The sequence below is a fragment of the Orbicella faveolata genome, unplaced genomic scaffold (assembly GCF_042242905.1).
Source record: "Orbicella faveolata isolate gen_17 unplaced genomic scaffold, um_ofav_v1 contig_46, whole genome shotgun sequence".
In the NCBI taxonomy this organism is placed as follows: Eukaryota; Metazoa; Cnidaria; class Anthozoa; order Scleractinia; family Merulinidae; genus Orbicella; species Orbicella faveolata.
The window spans coordinates 11403232-11421297 of NW_028301576.1; the positions used below are offsets into that span (position 1 = coordinate 11403232).

Consider the following 18066-nt stretch of genomic DNA (forward strand, 5'->3'; position numbering starts at 1 on the left):
TACGAAATCAAACGTCAATCAAATGCTAATTGTTCATATATTAACGGAACAGGAATAAAACATCTATTTCTAGCTTATTTAGTTTCAGAAATTGTCAAATTCTAAGCCGTTTTAAAGTTTTCAGTGCACAACGCTCTATGAATAATTTCAATGGCTTGTTTCCAGTGCACGACCGTGCATCTTCATTATGCCAGGCTCTTAAGGCCTGTCCTTCGATTTTTGCGAAGCGTGAAAATTACGAGGATAATGTATATTGTCAGGCCAAAATCCCATACAAGAGTCCACACGATTATTGTTAATTTTGCAAACTGTCCAATTAATTCTAATTTGGACATTTCTGAATTATTTTGTGATTGTGAGAATGTGGTAGAGACTAGCAGCGTTGTTATTCAGTTGTTATTCTAAGCTTAACTTCTCACTTGACACTATCCCCCGGCTTTGCTGAAACGCGAGATGATCCACTGGCCATGTGGTCCGCGTAGCAGACGGTCTCCAGCAAGGATTAGTTTGAAAATGATCGGAAACAGGGAAAAGTAAAAATGAAATGCACTTTTAAAAATAAACTTTCCCAGAAGCTTTCGTTTATTGGCGTAACTGCCGAGAATAACTGGAAACCTAAACTTTGGTGGAATCCCAAATAGAAAGGACGGGGTTGCTCGTGGGAAATTTTAAGAGGTACGACGATCCTGTTTTGTGGACGTGGTTTAAAATTTTTTTCGCCCCTAGCTGAGGAACCAATTCCCGGCCCCGCGGGTCGCCTCCACGATTCTCAGAGCGACGCCACGTGCCCGACTTGTTCCCAGGCGATCTCGTGCCATGCGCAAGGACGATGGGCGAGAAAGAAAACGGAAGCAGGATCTACTTCTATCATTGTTGTTGTTTCTGTTCATGATGTGGCGAGGGCTGAGAGTTTACAGCGGGATTTGCCCGGACTCTGAGTGCCGTACAAAACTTTATTTTCCATCTTACGCCAGTTCAAGCGTGGAATGCACAGGTTGCGGTCAACACCACGCGAAGGACAGTCTATTGAATGTGGAAGACATCCAAGACCCCGACATAGCTCTTCGAAGTCTTCTACGTTCAGTGTTACTGGGCCATGCTTCCTCTAAGACCACACCAGACCTGGTGAAGGTCAAAGGATATTCAAACTACCACTGCAAGCTGTTGTCTCCGCTTCTAACACACTATGGAATGGATAAAAGAACAGGAGAGGGGAAACTGTTAAGTGAAATGGGCCAAGGTGCCATGTTTGACTGCGCTGTTTTGGGAGATCGCGCATTCCAAATCGAGTCAGAGCACGTGGAAACGGCTGGCTATGGACGAGATAACACAGGATCGCATTTGTATCTTGAGAAAACTCTACAGGAGATAAAAGTTGTCAACGACAACGAAGAAAGACTCATTCCAGTGCATGTTGATGGCGACGGCCATTGTCTTGTCCATGCGATTTCGCGCGCTCTTGTTGGAAGAGAGATCTTTTGGCACGCGCTAAGAGCCAACCTAAAGAGCCACCTTGAAACCGAATTACACAAGTACAAAGGATTGTTCAGAGATTTCATTCACGATGACGAATGGAAAGATATCATTTCGGAAGCAGACCCATATTTCCAACCTCCAGAATCCTCCGGAGAGGGGCTTGGGTTGAGAAACATCCATCTGTTTGGCCTTGCCAATGTGCTGCACCGACCAATCATCTTGCTTGACAGTGTGACGGGAATGCAGTCTAGTGGCGATTACTCAGGCATATTCCTTCCTGCATTGATTCCAGAAGAGAAGTGCAAAAGCAAAGACAATACTCTCAATAAACCGTTGGCCGTGGCGTGGAGTAGCTCAGGGCGCAACCATTTCATTCCTCTTGTCGGCGTGAAAGGCAAACCCATGCCCAAGCTTCCTGACTGGTTAATTCCCAAAGCATGGGGAATTCCAAATGAGCTTGTCAAACGGTACGTGGAGTTTGATTGTCACGGCCACTGTTTTATCGGTGGGGAGCGTTGTCTACAAGAAAAGTACTTGCAAAGACTGGTGAAAGCTATGGATGACCTTTTCATCAAGAAAAACAATATAGCTGCACAGCTGGTCACTGAAGTTCACCAATTTGTTTACAAGCCATCTGGAATGGTTGGCGTTAAACCAGAAACAGTTACCATGGCAGCTAAATCAGCTGTTGCTGATGGTCGGCTGTACAGATGCCTGTCATGCAACGCATTAAGCGAGATGCATTTTGATATTTCATCCGAGCTGCTTAGACCCGGAGGAGAGCTGTACAATATGGCAGTGGACACTTATGGTCCTCTTGAGGAAGGAGTTAGTTATCCATTTCTTCAACAAGAACTGATCTGTGTACTTGATGCAGAACTGGACATGTTGGTTCCTGTTAAACACAAGGTATCTTGAGGATATGATGCTGTAAGAAAAGCCCCCACCACCTCCTTCCTGTCATTCATTTACATTGTAGATTTCAGGGAGATCGGTAAGGGGTGTATGTGGGGAAGAGGTTGAACTTGTCATCAAACCAGAAACACCAGAACATGCTGTCAAAATATGCACTTGTACATGTACCCCAGATCACTAATTACTAACTACTAAACGTTTATCCCTAATTTAACCCTAACTTGCATGTAACTTTCATGATCCAAATTATGTGTTTTGTTGTTCCAGCTTGCGAACAGTGTTCCTGGTTTTAGTACAAGTCCTATGTTTACCAAAAAGTTGGGTCCCACCTCACACCATTGGGGAAACAACAGAAATTAAAAAGATTAGGATAAAATGTTAATGGTTCACGTGCTTGTACTGAGTATGGTCAGCAATAGAATCCCCTTTATAGGGTTTGATTTAAAAATGTATGTTTATTTTGTAGTTATGTCATTGCTTACTGAAGCAAACTATTTTGCCATAATGATATAGTTATTAAAATTAGATATGCCGGTATATTCGCACCTCTACATGCAGTTTCACTAATGATGTGAAGTATATATGAAATAATTCATATTTGCACTGCGGTTGTAGATGAAAGTGAAGAATGATCATTGCAGTAAATTTTCCAATTTAAGCAATTGGAAAGAAGAAGCCTGAAAAAATCAGGGCTTCAACGGGATTTGAACCCGTGACCTCCACGACACCAGTGCGATGCTCTACCAACTGAGCTATGAAGCCACACATTGGGAGCGAGGTCAATTAATTGAGTTCATATCTTCCTGTGAGGAGTGAAATGATGTGAAGTATATATGAAATAATTCATATTTGCATTGTGGTTGTAGATGAAAGTGAAGAATGATCATCGCAGTAAATTTTCCAATGTAAGCAATTGGAAAGAAGAAGCCTGAAAAAATCAAGGCTTTACTGCAATGATCATTGTTCACTTTCATCTACAACCGCAGTGCAAATATGAATTATTTCATATATACTTTACATCATTTCACTCCTCACGGGAAGATATGAACTCAATTAATTGACCTCGCTCCCAATGTGTGGCTTCATAGCTCAGTTGGTAGAGCATCGCACCGGTATCGCGGAGGTCACGGGTTCAAATCCCGTTGAAGCCCTGATTTTTTCAGGTGTCTTCTTTTCAATTGCTTAAATTGGAAAATTTACTGCGATGATCATTCTTCACTTTCAGTTTCACTAATGTTAAAAATAAACTTTACTCATTTTTTTACGTTGAAAAGAGAAATCTTTGATTGCCGTTTTCATTTTTCAACTTCTTCATGAGTGTTCTTATGTTTCACATTTGGTTTGTTTGTATTTTACTTTGTTCCAGATTTATTACCTGTAGTCTTTTAACAAAGAAAATACAAATCAAACTACATGTAGTTTGAAGTCAAAATGAGAAGAACAAGACATTGCACCTTTTACACACAGTTGACGCATTTTTAATATCTTCAAAGCAGTTATTTAGTAGTTCTCTGAAATAAATTGATTTGACCTGAAAAATCATTTTAAACTACAACAAATATGTGTATAAGTATTTTTGACAGGTAGCAGTTTACTTTTGAATGGCTGTAAATTGTACATACAACAAACATACAAGTATTAGATGTACAGGGTTTTTTTTTGTACTTAATTGAGTTCATTCAGATTCATGCAGAACCAGGGTTAGATTGTGAATAGGAAGCGTTCCTAGGTGAACATACGTTTTGCCAAAGCATCTCAGATTTCTAGGGTACATACATGTACACGTAGCTGTCAATCTCTGTAGATCTAAGAAACAATATTGGGATCACCTACGGTCTTAAGAAGTAACAAAATCTTTGATCACGTGGAATGTACTCCTGAACCTGTCATATGGACATCAGAGTTTACTGATTAATTCAATGCAGAAATCTCCTTTGTGTTCACAGAATGTGGCCTTGCGTGAATGCCGTTTTTGCCGCGGTCCTCTTCGCCGGGTTAAGTCAGATGGCAGTGCAGTGTATATGAACGGCGACAGAACGACGACACCTGTTGAAGGACACAGCCGGTGCGGATGTGGTTTCAAACATTACTGGAATGGAAGAGAGTACGACAACATGCCAGAAAGGTCAGGCTTACGTGCTATGATTGCAGCTGCAATGAAAAATAACGCTGCTGGAGGGCATCATAATTGAAGGGGTGAGTGCAAAACCATGCTAAGTGACGATTTGGGTGAAAAAAATTTTTCGCAAAATGGCTTGAATTTTTGCATGTGGTCTTCAATGTAATAGAAAAATGCGGCCCTGTATTTTTGTCGCTGGTTTTTGCTTCGTTTTCGAGTTATAACGTATGCAAAAATACTTGGCTTTTCCTAGCCATGTCTTTAGGAGTTTATTTGTTGAACAGCAAACAGGCAGACTGTTTATAGTGTATGAAGTCAAAATCAAATCTCACAGCATATATAGAGTGGAAATCTGGGAACAGATTGTTTACGTCGGGTATTGTGACGTGAGCACCACACGTGAATCGATCGAGAGTCAAATGAAATTCATCGAACAAAAAAGAGATGTGCCGCATTAGAGCTCTGTCAACTAATATCTTAAGCATTGTTTTAAAGTACCTTGTGTGCCTGCCTGGTGGTTGAGAGGCATCATAAAGTCTCAATAAACCCGTAAGTCATCAGCACGTTTTAAAGAATCAAAATGTGTTCTGAAACTTCGAAGGCAGCTGATATACCATAATTTTGTTATCAGCGTTCGAAGTCAGATTGAGCCAGGCAGCAAAGTCCAAGAGCAGTTCTTGCCCAAAAAAAAATACCCTCTGGTGAGTCGTGGCCCATTTGCCAAGCGTTGCTAGCGTCAAAGTTTGGAAAGTGAGAACTGGTTTTAGACTTATAATATTTGTCTTGTATTGACCGCCATGTTTTCCCGTGCACGAGGTGTAAAGACCCTTCCCGGCATGCATTGCGATCACGTTCTGTGGACGTTTCTCGAACTGGTAACTAGATTGTTTAAACATAAGAATGGCCAACAAGTAGCGATCAATTGTAACATAGATCTGTGATCCAGGTTGCGTTGATTTTATTTCAAATCGGCATGATTTGTAGTGTTTTGAGCTTCTGGGATCAGCGGACATGCAGATGTATGGAGACCCGTATGTTGCGGAGAAGGGTTAATCTGTTAATCTGTCAGCCCTATTTATAGCGCGTTTTCATGTGAAATCAACATCATTGAGCTTATAAGTTGCGTGAAATTACCATTTTGCTGTTTTCTAAGTGAAACTAGCATCCTTGCCGTCAAGCGTTAACGTGAAATCAACATTTTAACCTATTTAGACCTGAAATTAACATCACTGAGCTTATGCGCTGCGTGAAATTGACATTTTGCTGGTTTCTAAGTGAAACCAACATCCTTGCCGTCACGCGTTAACGTGAAATCAACATTTTAGCCTATTTAGACCTGAAATCAACATCATTGAGCGTATGCACTGCGTGACATTGACATTTTGCTGGTTTCTAAGTGAAACCAACATCCTTGCCATCACGCGTTAACGTGAAATCAACATTTTAACCTATTTAGACCTGAAATCAACATCATTGAGCTTATGCGCTGCGTGAAATTGACATTTTGTTGGTTTCTAAGTGAAATCAACCTCCTTGCCGTCATGCGTTAATGTCAAATCAATATTTTAACCTATTTAGACCTGAAATCAACATCATTGAGCTTATGCGTTGCGTGAAATTGACATTTTGCTCGTTTCTAAGAGAAATCAAACTCCTTGCTGTCATGCGTTAACGTGAAATCAACATTTAAACCTTTTTTGACCTAAAATCAACATTTTTGAGCTTATACGTTGCGTGAAATTGACATTTTGCTGCTTTCTAAGTGAAATCAAAGTCCTTGCGGACGCGGCTTGCTGATCCTTTGTTATGATAAACCGAGGCGAGACTTCGACTTATAACAAAGGCTTGGCTTGGCTATTATAACAAAGGATTGGCTCTGTTTATCATAACAAAGGCCCGGCTTCGTTTATTTGAAGACCTTGGTGGGAAAAGGGCGCTAGGTATTTTAATCAAAAGTGAACTTTGTCGAAAACGCTCCAAATTTCGCATGCAGTTTTGTTTAGGTATGTTTAACAATGTCCCATAGTTTTTCCGCTAAGCTTCGCTTCGTTTTCGAGATATTGCGTATGCAGAAAAACCACTCGGTTTTCCTAGCGGCGTCTTTATAAATGAAGCAAAAACCAGCGACAAAAATACAGGACCACGTTTTTCTATTACATTGAAGACCACATGCAAGAATTCAAGCCCTTTCACGAAAATTTTCTTTTTCACCCAAATCGTCACTTAGCATGGTTTTGCACTCACCCCTTCAATTGTTGCAATTTTCAACCCAGTATCACGGGCAGGGGTGGATCCAAGATTTTTCCACAAGGGTTGGCTAGTACTATGGGGTTGCAGAATCATTGGAGCATGCCCCCAAAATGTTGCAATTTGAGAACTGAAACCTGATTTAAAACTGTTACACTAGAAGTGTGTGACCGGCAATGGATGAGCATGCCATCTGGTGGGTAACCATACCTGAACTCTTTACTTAACCATTTGTCCGCTTTTCAAAATTTCAGAATTTTTGGTCAGGTGGGAAGCACACTAGTTATGAATGTTGTCAACAAGTCTTGTAACCTGGAATACACGTACTTACAGTAATTAAAAAACAATTAAAACATTATTTGCACCACTTCACTAGTTTTAATTTTTTGTCATAAAACATCGATCCAGAACAGTTTTGTCCAACACACTAAGGTCTATTACACTGTAATAAGCAAATGACTTTGTACACGTTGTATTAGTGAATATGATTATTGGTCTTTTTCATTAGTTTCCCAATTAGCTTGGAATGGGGTGGAAAGACTGTCTCAGAGACAGTGTATTGGTTCCAGTATGAACATGATCCATCTCTTAATTCCAATGTGTATGATGTTGCAACCAAGCTTGTGCAGAAGCACTTTCCAGGGGAATTTGGCAGTGAGAGGCTGGTGCAGAAAGTAGTAGATATCATTTTACGACAGACAGCAAAGAGAGAAGGAGAGAACAAAGGTTGGTTGCAGTGTGATGTTCTGTGTTAATTCCTTAACCATCGAAAGGATAAGCTAACCTTTCTCCTCATGAAACATGAGACGATAACTGACTACAAACATCTGGTTATGTGTGCACTGAAAGACACAGTTAGATATTGAAATGAAAGATCACATTAGATACATGTATTAGTAACATTGTGCATTCTCAGGAGTACTTTGTATATGACAGCTAAAAATCAAATGGAAAAAAGTACCTACACTGTAGGGTTCAATCCCCTAGCCAGGTTTGTTTTTTTGTGTTGTGCTGTGTTCTTGGGCAAGACAAACTCTCACAATGCCTCATTCCACACAAGTGTATTGTACATATTAAGGGTGCATTCCTTTGGGTTGATCTGGATCAGGATCAGTGATCCAAGATCACTTGGATCATGGGGCATCAAAGGAACGGATTAATCCACTTGGGTCACGGATTCATCAGTCCCTTTGATGCACCATGATTGAGTGATCTTGGATCACTGATCCTGATCCAGATCACCCCCAAAGGAATGCACCCTAAGTGCATTCTGGATGATTAAATGCTGGTTGGTAACCCTGCAGTAAACTGGCATCCCACCCAGGAGGGGTGGGGAAGTACAAATACTCCCAGTTACTTCATGGTACAACATTACATGGGATACAATGTACATTGGAAGTGCTATCACTGTAGGTCACTACGCTCAAATGGAGACTACAGGTATCTCTTACCTACTGGTTAAATCATTTTTAGGAGCACGCCCTAACTTTGTTTCTCAAAATGCAAGTGGAGCAAGCAGTGATCAAGACACTAATGCTGTCAGCACCTTCACACCTAGTAAGATAATCCTGACAGGAGAAAAAAAGAAAACGTTACACAGAGAGGAACTAAACTTGAGTGAAACAGAAAGAGTCCTAAAGACCAGGACAGAACACCATGCTGCCATAATGCAGAAGAGAAGGAGCGGCGAAGGAGTTAAGAAAACCGCAGAGAAAGAAGCTAAAGTTCCAAAACAACTGGTACTGTTTGAAACACTCTGTTAAAATCTCAGCCTCACATGCTCTTTTACCCCTTGTTGTACGTGTGTAGAGTAGGAGATGGGGTGGCCTTCATGTACATGTAATAGTTATTAGTAGAATTCTACTAGTATACCAATGCAAATGCTGTAATCTGATTGGCTGAGCCATTGAACACTATCAGCCATTAGTGTGCAGTGGCTGGAGGTCGTCTAGGAAATGGCAACATTTTTTGCTTTTTCCCAAAGATTTGGAAGAAAATTTTGATGCAAATGGGTAGTTAAATTCCTGAGAGGTCTAAACGAAGGACATTTACGGTTTCTTGACTTTTTTTTTAAACAGTTGAAATAATCGAAAGAACTGAAGCACGCGCACACACAAAATTAAAATTTTAAAAGACAATTCAATCTGAGCGATCTTTTTCAGACGCAAAGTTTAATAAATACGTCAAGAAATAATTGGAAACTGTTATTTGAAGTGAATTTTATGTATTAATTAGTAAGAATTTTACTAAAACAATTAGATTATTCGCTCTCGATTTCTATGAGGTGATAGTTGATTCAGCCTTCAGCCTCATCAACTATCATTTCATAGAAATCTCGAGCTCATGATCCAATTGTTAATTAGCAGGCTGGACTCCAGATCAAGTAGTTTAGGTTTGAGCCCTGGTAGAGATCATTGTGTTGTGTTCTTGGGCAAGACACTTTTAATTAATCTCACAGTACCTCTCTCCACCCAGGTGTACATGTATAAATGGGTACTGGGAAATTTAATGCTGGTTGGTAACCCTGAGATGGACTACTGCCCCATGCATGGCTGTATAGACCACTTGATGTGACACATACTTAGTCATTTAAAAACACCTTCCTTCCTTACATTGTATACATGTATGTTATGTGCCTTAACATGTACTGTGGAGACAGGTTCTGCTCAAACCAGCTCTGGTGCTGGTACAAATTAATCTTGTAGGTGTGTGAACATTCAGTAGTTTAGACAGGCTCTATATGTACGTGTGCTGTTTCCTGATTTATGATGACTGTGGTTTAGGTAATTAAATTTCTAATCATAATCATACTATTCCAGACTGGAGTCAAACCCCAACAAGCCAGTCCCAGTAAAACTGGTGAGACGCAAATCCCATCTGCACAAGCTGTTGTGAAACGAACTGACAAGAAAGTGCGCCTGTCAACATCAGATGGAAAACAGTCAATGCTAACACTTGCCATGGACACTACATTCAAAGAGCTTCAAAACCTGATAGAGAAGGAGCTTGGTATTCCACCACAGGAACTCAGGATTAGGTAAGAACTATGCAACCTGTTATCATTTGATTTAGTGCCCTACTTCCAGTAAGTGTTCCCTTCAGTTAAATGCCGCCTCCCTCAGTGTGAAGGTTTTCTTGTATTAAGCACCCTTTTTAAATATTACACCTTGGGCCCTGTGGTGCAAAGAGTGGATGACGCTATCCCCCTTAATAAATTGCTATTCAGTAAATAAGCGTTGGCAAAACATGCTATGTTATCTATTGGTTAGCGATTTATCCAGTGGATAATGATATCCACCCTTTGAATAACTGGAACCTAGGTGGCAATTATTAGCATTTTTCCCCACCTTGTCCAGTTGATAGTTTAGTTTTGAATGTAACAAATATTTCTTTTGTTATATAAGTTAATCTAAAACCATCGCAGCAAGTTAACAACTGCATCCTGGTGTATGGAAGATGGGTGCCTGGGATATCCAGGGGCCTCCACTGTGACCGGCCAGCCCCTAGACAGTGTAACGCTCCCATGGTTGGCAATTTCCGCAACCCAGCCATGAGCCCCCGCACAGTCTTCCAGGTACCTGTCACACTGAGTTAACAGTGGAGACAGGGAGGGGAGGGGGGGGGGGGGGAGGGGGCAGAGAGATGTCACATGAACAGACCAAAGATGTGCAGGAAACTGCTCAATCCTACACCCAAAACGTTCCAAGGACCACCATGCTGGAAGACACTAGTACAATGGTGAAGTGCACTAAGCTTGCAATACCATACGAATATTGCTGACCAGATGTACCAGCTACTCTTTGTTGTTAACTTTGTTAATTTACATTTAACAGCATTTAAATCCATGTACAGTTTGGAAGTTTGGGCGCATAGACATACCAAGGCAAAAACAAGAAAAAAATTTTAAAAAAGCACTCCATCCCAAATCAGTGCCCTACCTTGGTTAAAATACTTGTAGTAAAATTTAATTGGCACCCAGGCTCTAAAATAAACTTCCCTTACTTTCTTGTGCCTCCTCCCCTCATAAAAGAGTTAACAGTCGTTTTGTTGTAGGTGAAGTGGAAATTAGTATTATAGTATATCTGAATTAACAATTAAGAAGCCTAAGCCGTGTATTATACTGTGATAAAATACTACAGGTATTTGAGATCACGAGGGAAATGTAGAAAACACAAGCTGCAAGCAAATGTTTTCTAAATTTCTCGAGTGTTCTCAAATGTCCGGAGTTTTTTATCACAGTGTGATACATGGCTTAGGCTTCTGCATTTGCTTTATCATATAAATTTTACACACCACAAGTAGAAACAACAAAGCACACAGATCAACAAACTGACACAATTTAATACCACTAAAGTGCTACATGCGACCCCGTGCCCCACTGGGGGCAATAAAGACTGATGATGAAAGTGCCTCATCTCAAGACTTCCTGCTGCTTTGCAGAGAACCCCATCACAAATTTCGTCAAAGAAAATGTTTTTCACCATCTCTAACAAGAATGTTGACGAGAGGTACATGTAATGTGGCAAAAAAACAACACACGTTTTCTATGTTTTATACTCTGATAAAACATGGGTTTTGACCAATCAGAGCACATGCAGGGACCTATCTATTTATAAATGTAAAGAAGGACATTATTATCTGGCTGTTTATCATGGTCCATCCTAATGGCTGTTTCCAAGATCAGTTCTTCTTCAGACTGTCTTTACTACCATGATAGTTATTCCAGTGTATCAATACTTTGTTGACTAGGTACGGATTTCCTCCCCATGAACTACACCCTCCTGTCGAGGGACATGAGGAGGACCCAGTTCCCTTGCAACACGGTGACAGAGTGATGGTGGAACACTTAAAGCCAGTTGTCCCAGAGCAGATCCCCCCGGATGTGGTTATGTCAGAAGTAAAAGCGCAGGGGGGTGAGAGTAGTGCTTCTTCTGAGGCAGAGGCAAAAAGTGATCAACAAAGACAAGGTTATAACTTAAGACCGAATAATTAAAATTATGGTTTAAATATATACAAAATGTAGTATATAATACTTGTGTGGGAGTCATATATGTACGTCGACAGTGTGCAAAGAAAGTGGTGTCTGATAGCCCGGGGCTAGCGGGTTTTCCAGTTGAGCTGGTGGATTCTGTCCATCACTTGTCCAATGAGCAAGAGAGGTTTTTTGGTAAAATATTTGAGGAAATTCAAATAACAGAAGACCTGTAAGAGATGAACCTTTGGGATGCTAGTGAGAATGATGTTTGGGCTAGTACATCATGGTGAAAACTTGCCCTAAAGTTTGAAAATGTGTATTCTTTACACCCTTAAGTCATAAACTTTTGACTCACATGTTGCCTTGATCATCACATCTGTAACAAACTTGTTACTCTGTGGGCGAATTGCATCAACAACAGGCAAGTTCACTTGTAACATCAAGGGCGCATCTGGCATACAGTGGAACCCTATAAATCCAGTCACCAACACGCCACAGAAATCTGGCTGTATTAATGGGGTGGCCATATCAAAGGGGTTCTTTAAATAAGAAAATGACTGACTGAGGTTTTCTTCAGACCAGAACAAAGTTGCCATGAAAATGGGTTGGCTGTAAGGCAGGGTTCCACTGTGCTCATGATCAACCATATTTTTTGTTCAGTTGTTATGCGTTGTGGCTCTAAATTTTTTTGTATTATTTCTGTAGCTGAGAACACTGCTGCTATGGCCTCAGTCCTTTTCAATGCATTAGGTGCATTGACTGGTGGAGACATGTGGGAAGCAGCACAGAATTGTCATGAAATGTTTGACAGAGGAGGGTTCTACTACAACAAGGTTGTCAGTGATCTAGGCCCACTTCAGCCAAACCAGCACTGCACACTCCCTCAGTTCCCAAACAAGGTTAGTGATTGACACATTACTAAATGCTTCACCATGCACCTGTAGTTGAACCTCGCAATGTATTTTCCAAGTACTCAGTAGGAGCAGCTCATTACCATGGACTGTGGTCTTGGTGCGATAACTTGTAAGTTGTCTCATGTAAAAACATTTAACAGAAACACTTCATTAACAGGGGCACTTTCTGACATATCTGAGGTGTCCATATGAATAGGATTTGATTTGTACAACTACAGTATATAGTAGGCCATTTCCAAGTTACCTTTTGTCGCTTTTGTCCTCGTGCAAAACTTTTGTTATGAAATGCATTTTCATAACAGTGGTTTCACACGAAGACTCATTTTGACGCAAAGGCAAAAGGAAACTCGCAAATGGCGTATTAGGATTAGCAAACAAGTACCGAGTTTAATGTAACAGTGACAGCAATAGTCCACATATACATGTGCATGGCGAAGGTCAATCAGTTGTTAAGAACTGGTCTGAGAGAAAGTGGTCATTGACCATCCGCTCATAGAAAACTCGGGCTTGTAGTGTAGTTGTTAAATAATTGTTTTTGTGCTTTTGCCATTCTTACAGGTGTTTGCTTACAATGCTCAAAAAGATCGCTTGGACCTCTGTCTTGGCCAAAGACATATCCAAGTGCAACCGCTGGACAAAGACACATTATTGCTGGCGCACACTCGCCCCACTCAAATACCTGCAGAGGAAAGGACTAGCGGCAGTCTGTCCAGCGAGGCTAGCTTCAGTGGTGCTATTGGACACAGAGACACGTCACATGCTCGCATGGCATTTTCAGGAAAGGGGCAAACTTTATCAGGTGCCCAATCCCCTCCAAAACCTACTGTTGAGGTAAATAAGGACATACAGGTCCTATGTTTTAGGCTCAATAGGTAGAGGTAAAAAAAAATTAAAGGTAAAAAAAGAGGTAGAGGTAAATGTTACCTGCCCATTACACATATGTGGACGATTTGAATATGCATCCATTCCTGCCTGTTGAGAGAGTTTCTTTCAAGCAACTGTAGTTGGTTATCTTATGAATTTAGCCAACAGGAGTTACTGTGGTCAAATATTTAACGTAGTTCATTAAACTCCACATTAAAACCAGAAGTCTAGTACATAGTGCTGGCTCTTCAATGAAGCTTATAAATGAGCACCAGTAAATTGCCAGGTCGGCCTAGAAAACTAAGGGTCCTTTCCATCATGCCAGAACGACCAGTTAGACACCAGTGTAACTACCCGAGGAAAAATGGAGCGACATTTTCTGATCAGACCGGGCCAACCAACAAGAGGAATGGCTCTTACCATTTCTTATTCCTTTCCCAATTTCCCTACATTAGTGAAATCTACTGAAGAGAAGTAGGGCAATGAACCGGTTTGTCACAATGAAACAGCTAATTTCTGTCCGACCGGTCTGACTTGCACACTGACCTAGCAGTAGTTTGCAACCATCCATGTTTGGATGTTTCTCAACAAAAGCACCTTAGATTGGCCTGTAACAGAACAATGCATGTAACAATAATTATTGTTGTCCTTAATGAGCTCCTGTGTTAATAGAAATTATCTTTAATATGGCTTCATGAGAGGAGATGTAAATGAAATCCTTATTTGTATTGAAGAAGTTGCGGGACGTAATACTGAAGAAGTAATATACTGTTCGTTCTTAGTCCCTCCCGCCACCGATACTGTTGACCAACCCCAGCACTTCACAGACGAACACGGATCAGTCTGAGGCTAATCAGAGGCAGGAGGAAGTTAAGGAGGTTCAAGAACAGAATTCTAAAGAACTGAAGCAAGAAACAAGTGAACCTTCGGAAGTCATGATCACTGAACAAGTGGATGCGAAAAAGGAGGAACATGTTCAAGAAATGTCGGTTGAGAATCGTGGCGCTTCACAGAATACTAAAGATCTCAAGGAAGAAACAAGTACATCTTCCGAGTCCATGGTCACTGAGCAATTGGATGTGGACAAAGAGGAACATGTTCCAGAAATGTTGGTCGAGGATCCTGGAGTAGCACAGAAATCTAAAGAGCTAAAGGAAGAAACAAGTGTACCTTCCGAGTCCATGGTCACCGAGCAAGTGGAGATGAAAAAAGAGGAAAATTTTCAAGAAATGCTGGTTGAGAATTCTGGATCAACAGAGGTTGTTGTGCAAGTGAATACAACACAGGGACAAGTAGAGCAGATCACGCTGCTCGAGCGTGACAAAGAGGAAACAGAAGTGGCGTGCGTGACAGCAGAGGAAAACGAGTTCATGGAAACAAACCAAGGTAACATGGAAAATGTTGTCGACGAGCTTGTTGTTGCTGTTAATGATTCAACGAACCTCTCAGAACAAGGGGGCAATGTGGAATGTATTGAAACCACTTCAGAATCAATGGAAACTGATCAATTGACCAGTAAGGAAGATGGCGTGACGCAGAAAGTCACGCAGGTCACGTCAGACCAATCCCATAATCAAGCTTTGAGAGGCGACGTGACAGAAGGCGAAGTTGTAGACAATGCTGCAGATTCTGAGCTAAGTGCCAGCACAGTAAACCGTGCGGATGCTGGGTCGAGTGATGCAACAATGCTTCAAATGTCCGTTGCCATGGAGATTGACATTCAAGGAGAAAATAGTGCTGCAAATTCTCCAACGAAGGTTGAACTTTCAGAAAGAGAGACGTCGTCCAAACACCTCCAAGAATCGGAAATTGCGCTTGATCGAGAATCAAATCAAGGGCTGAACAGTGGAGAAGATGGAACGTCAACCGTGATGAACGTTGAAACTATTACCGAGTGTGACACTAATGAGGGCTCGGTTCTAGCAGACACTAGTTCGGAAGGGAGTGGACTATGCACTGCACCTGCAACTAATACTTAAAGTAGCTTAAGGTAAACTTAGCTGTTGCTATGGTATTAAATACTGGAGGTCGGCTCAGACTCGATACATGTTACAGAAAGGAGCCAGGCGCTGTGGACTGAAAAGGTCTGGCTGCACGCCGGTGCTGAGCTCCTGAGGCTGAAGGGAAGCGCCAGGGGCAGGGCTGACTTAGACTGCGAGCAGTCTCTCTTTTGCTCGGAAATCCGTGGGGAAGAACGCAAAACACCTGAGCGTGCGGGCGTGACTTCGAGCGTGACATGCGAGTAGCGCGGGCGTCGGAAGACAAGGGCTCGTCTTCCGACGCCCGGGCCACTTTCGGCTCGAGGCTTCGCATATCACGCTCGCACGCTCACGGCCCACCGCTCGCTTCTGTGGCGATCTTTGCGTTCTTCCCCATGGAGCTTCGAGAAAAAGAGACTGCTCGCAGTATCTGCACTGACCAAGTCATAGATACATCCTCAGGAATAAGGACCCAGTGGTCAAAAGCTAGTATTTTATCAGTCTTGGTGGCAACAGTTCTTTGTGCCTTGAGAGTTCCTGATTCTTCTCTCCTCAGAAAACAACATCTCCTAGTCAGTAGTCTTCGAGCTCTCATTTTAGCTTGTTGTCATTTCAATGTTTCTTATCAACTTTATTTCTGACCTACTGGGTTTAGTAAGTTCCAGATTTGACTTATCGCTTGGTATGGAAGTTTCTTTGGAACTGCGCCATTCACAGCGTTGATTTAGGTAGACAGTAGTAGTATATGTGATGTAGCTTCACGAACAAACATAGAAGTTGAATAGGAGATTAACTACAGTGGACCATGTTAATATGATCAACCAACATGCCTCCAAAATCTTACCACTGCTTTAAACAGCATAGCCACTTGAGGGGACTGAGTTATTCTTTAGAAGGCCCTGGTGATGGGTGACAAACACATCCAGAGTATATTAATTACATGTAATTATTGTGTGTTTGTACGGTGATCAAGGTTATTTCTCATTCTTGGTCCCAGAGCTCGTCTCTTTGACAGGGGAGCACTGGGTTCTGGGTCCCAGTTCCTGTGACCGTGGTGGGATCTCCCGGCAGTCACTAGAGTATAGCATGGCCCAAGGCTATGCTGTCGGAATCAGTAATGTTTTTTTTAGTTAAGAGATAGAGACGTGGTATTTTTACACTCTTTTATATTTAGATAGTCATATGGGTGCGTACAGTCAGTTACCGTAAATCCTCGAATTAGCGCGCCCCCCCCCCCCCCTCCCCCTTGAATAAGCGCCCCCTTCGAATAAGCCCCCTTCCTATCGGCGAAAATTTAAAATAAGCGCCCCGCCCCCCCCCCCCCCGGAATGGAACATGGAAGATAGAGTTTTTGTTGAAAACAACAGGTGAATTCTGCAAGATGTCCTGCCCTATTTATCCAGAAGTGAAGCAGCTCTCGTAAGCTTGTTATTTGTTTGCTTGTTAGCAGCTGTTGTTTTGGGGGCAGGGGCATTGTTTCTGTTTGTCCTATTGTCCCGTCAAAGGGTTTCAAGCCATTCGTGAGAGACCTTACGAGAGCTGCTTTCCGCTCATCTTTGCCATGAAAGTGCAAGAAAATCATACAATTCTTCTTTAGTATGTTAGCAATAAATCCAGGATGAAAAGGAGCATTCTAATTGAGTGGTCAGAATTTTGCTTTAGAGACCGCTAAGATGGACCGCACTCGTGTTAGCTTAGCCGAATTGTTTATTTAAAACATTGTCGCAGGAAAAGTCACCTTTTCCCGTCCAACTGTAAACCTGTATTTTTCTAGCTGACAATCTAGGCACGTGGGTTGACGCTCGTACGCGTTTGCCGAGAATGGATATGGCTTCAACGTTGTGAAGGGGAGGACATTACAATAAAAAGACTACATGTACTCTGTATTGATCTGTACTGGTTGGTAACAAAATTTCTCGTCAAATACTCTTTATCATATGGCTAGCTCTGTGAGCGGGCAAGATGAACCAAATCTAGCACTGATTGGCTACCCGAGCGCACAAGATTGCGCTATCTTGCCCGCTCGGGACTACGCGCTGTGTCCCGCAAACAAAGTTTCCCCGAAAGCTTTAAAATAAGTCCTTAATTGACGAAGCTTGTCCGGTCTTTTTGGCCTCGTTCTTCGCCTCCACTCCGTCTTGGTCCATAAACTCGCAAAAAAAAAAAAACTTGGCCAACATCCAGCCATCTAGACCTCCTGCTTGGTCAGTAGCCCATACAAAAAAACCATATAATCACTTGGGCCAATCAGAGGATGCAGATAATCCAGTAAACCAATCAAAACTCGAGACAAATACGTGTAGTTAGCACGGACTGCGAGAAAAAGTGTTCGAGCAAGTCACGGTTGGTTTTCTTTTAAGGCGGCTGACAACAGTTTCTTGCATTCAATGGTACTTGTATTTGGAATGAAATGCCTATATTTTTAAGAAAACTTCCAAAAAATGTCTTAAAGAGGAAAATACAACAAATAATTTTTGAAATTCTAGCTTCAGAAGACTTATATTGATCTTTCAGAGATCGTTCAAAAAGTAAAGCTGAATTTATTTTCCTCTTAGTATGTATTGATCAATATTCAAT

The 18066-nt window shown here is 41.6% G+C and overlaps 1 protein-coding gene across 1 annotated transcript; it reads left to right on the forward strand.

Annotated features, from left to right (window-relative positions):
* Positions 1–833: 833 nt before the first annotated feature.
* On the forward strand, positions 834–17373 carry LOC110052494 (deubiquitinating protein VCPIP1-like). The gene is made up of 9 exons (XM_089277551.1): positions 834–2385; positions 4338–4516; positions 7266–7483; positions 8231–8496; positions 9577–9794; positions 11507–11724; positions 12438–12631; positions 13205–13477; positions 14293–17373. Exons 1-9 carry the CDS (start codon positions 889–891, stop codon positions 15487–15489), a joined length of 4260 nt encoding a protein of 1419 aa, XP_089133677.1. The 5' UTR covers positions 834–888; the 3' UTR covers positions 15490–17373.
* The last annotated feature ends 693 nt before the right edge of the window (positions 17374–18066 follow it).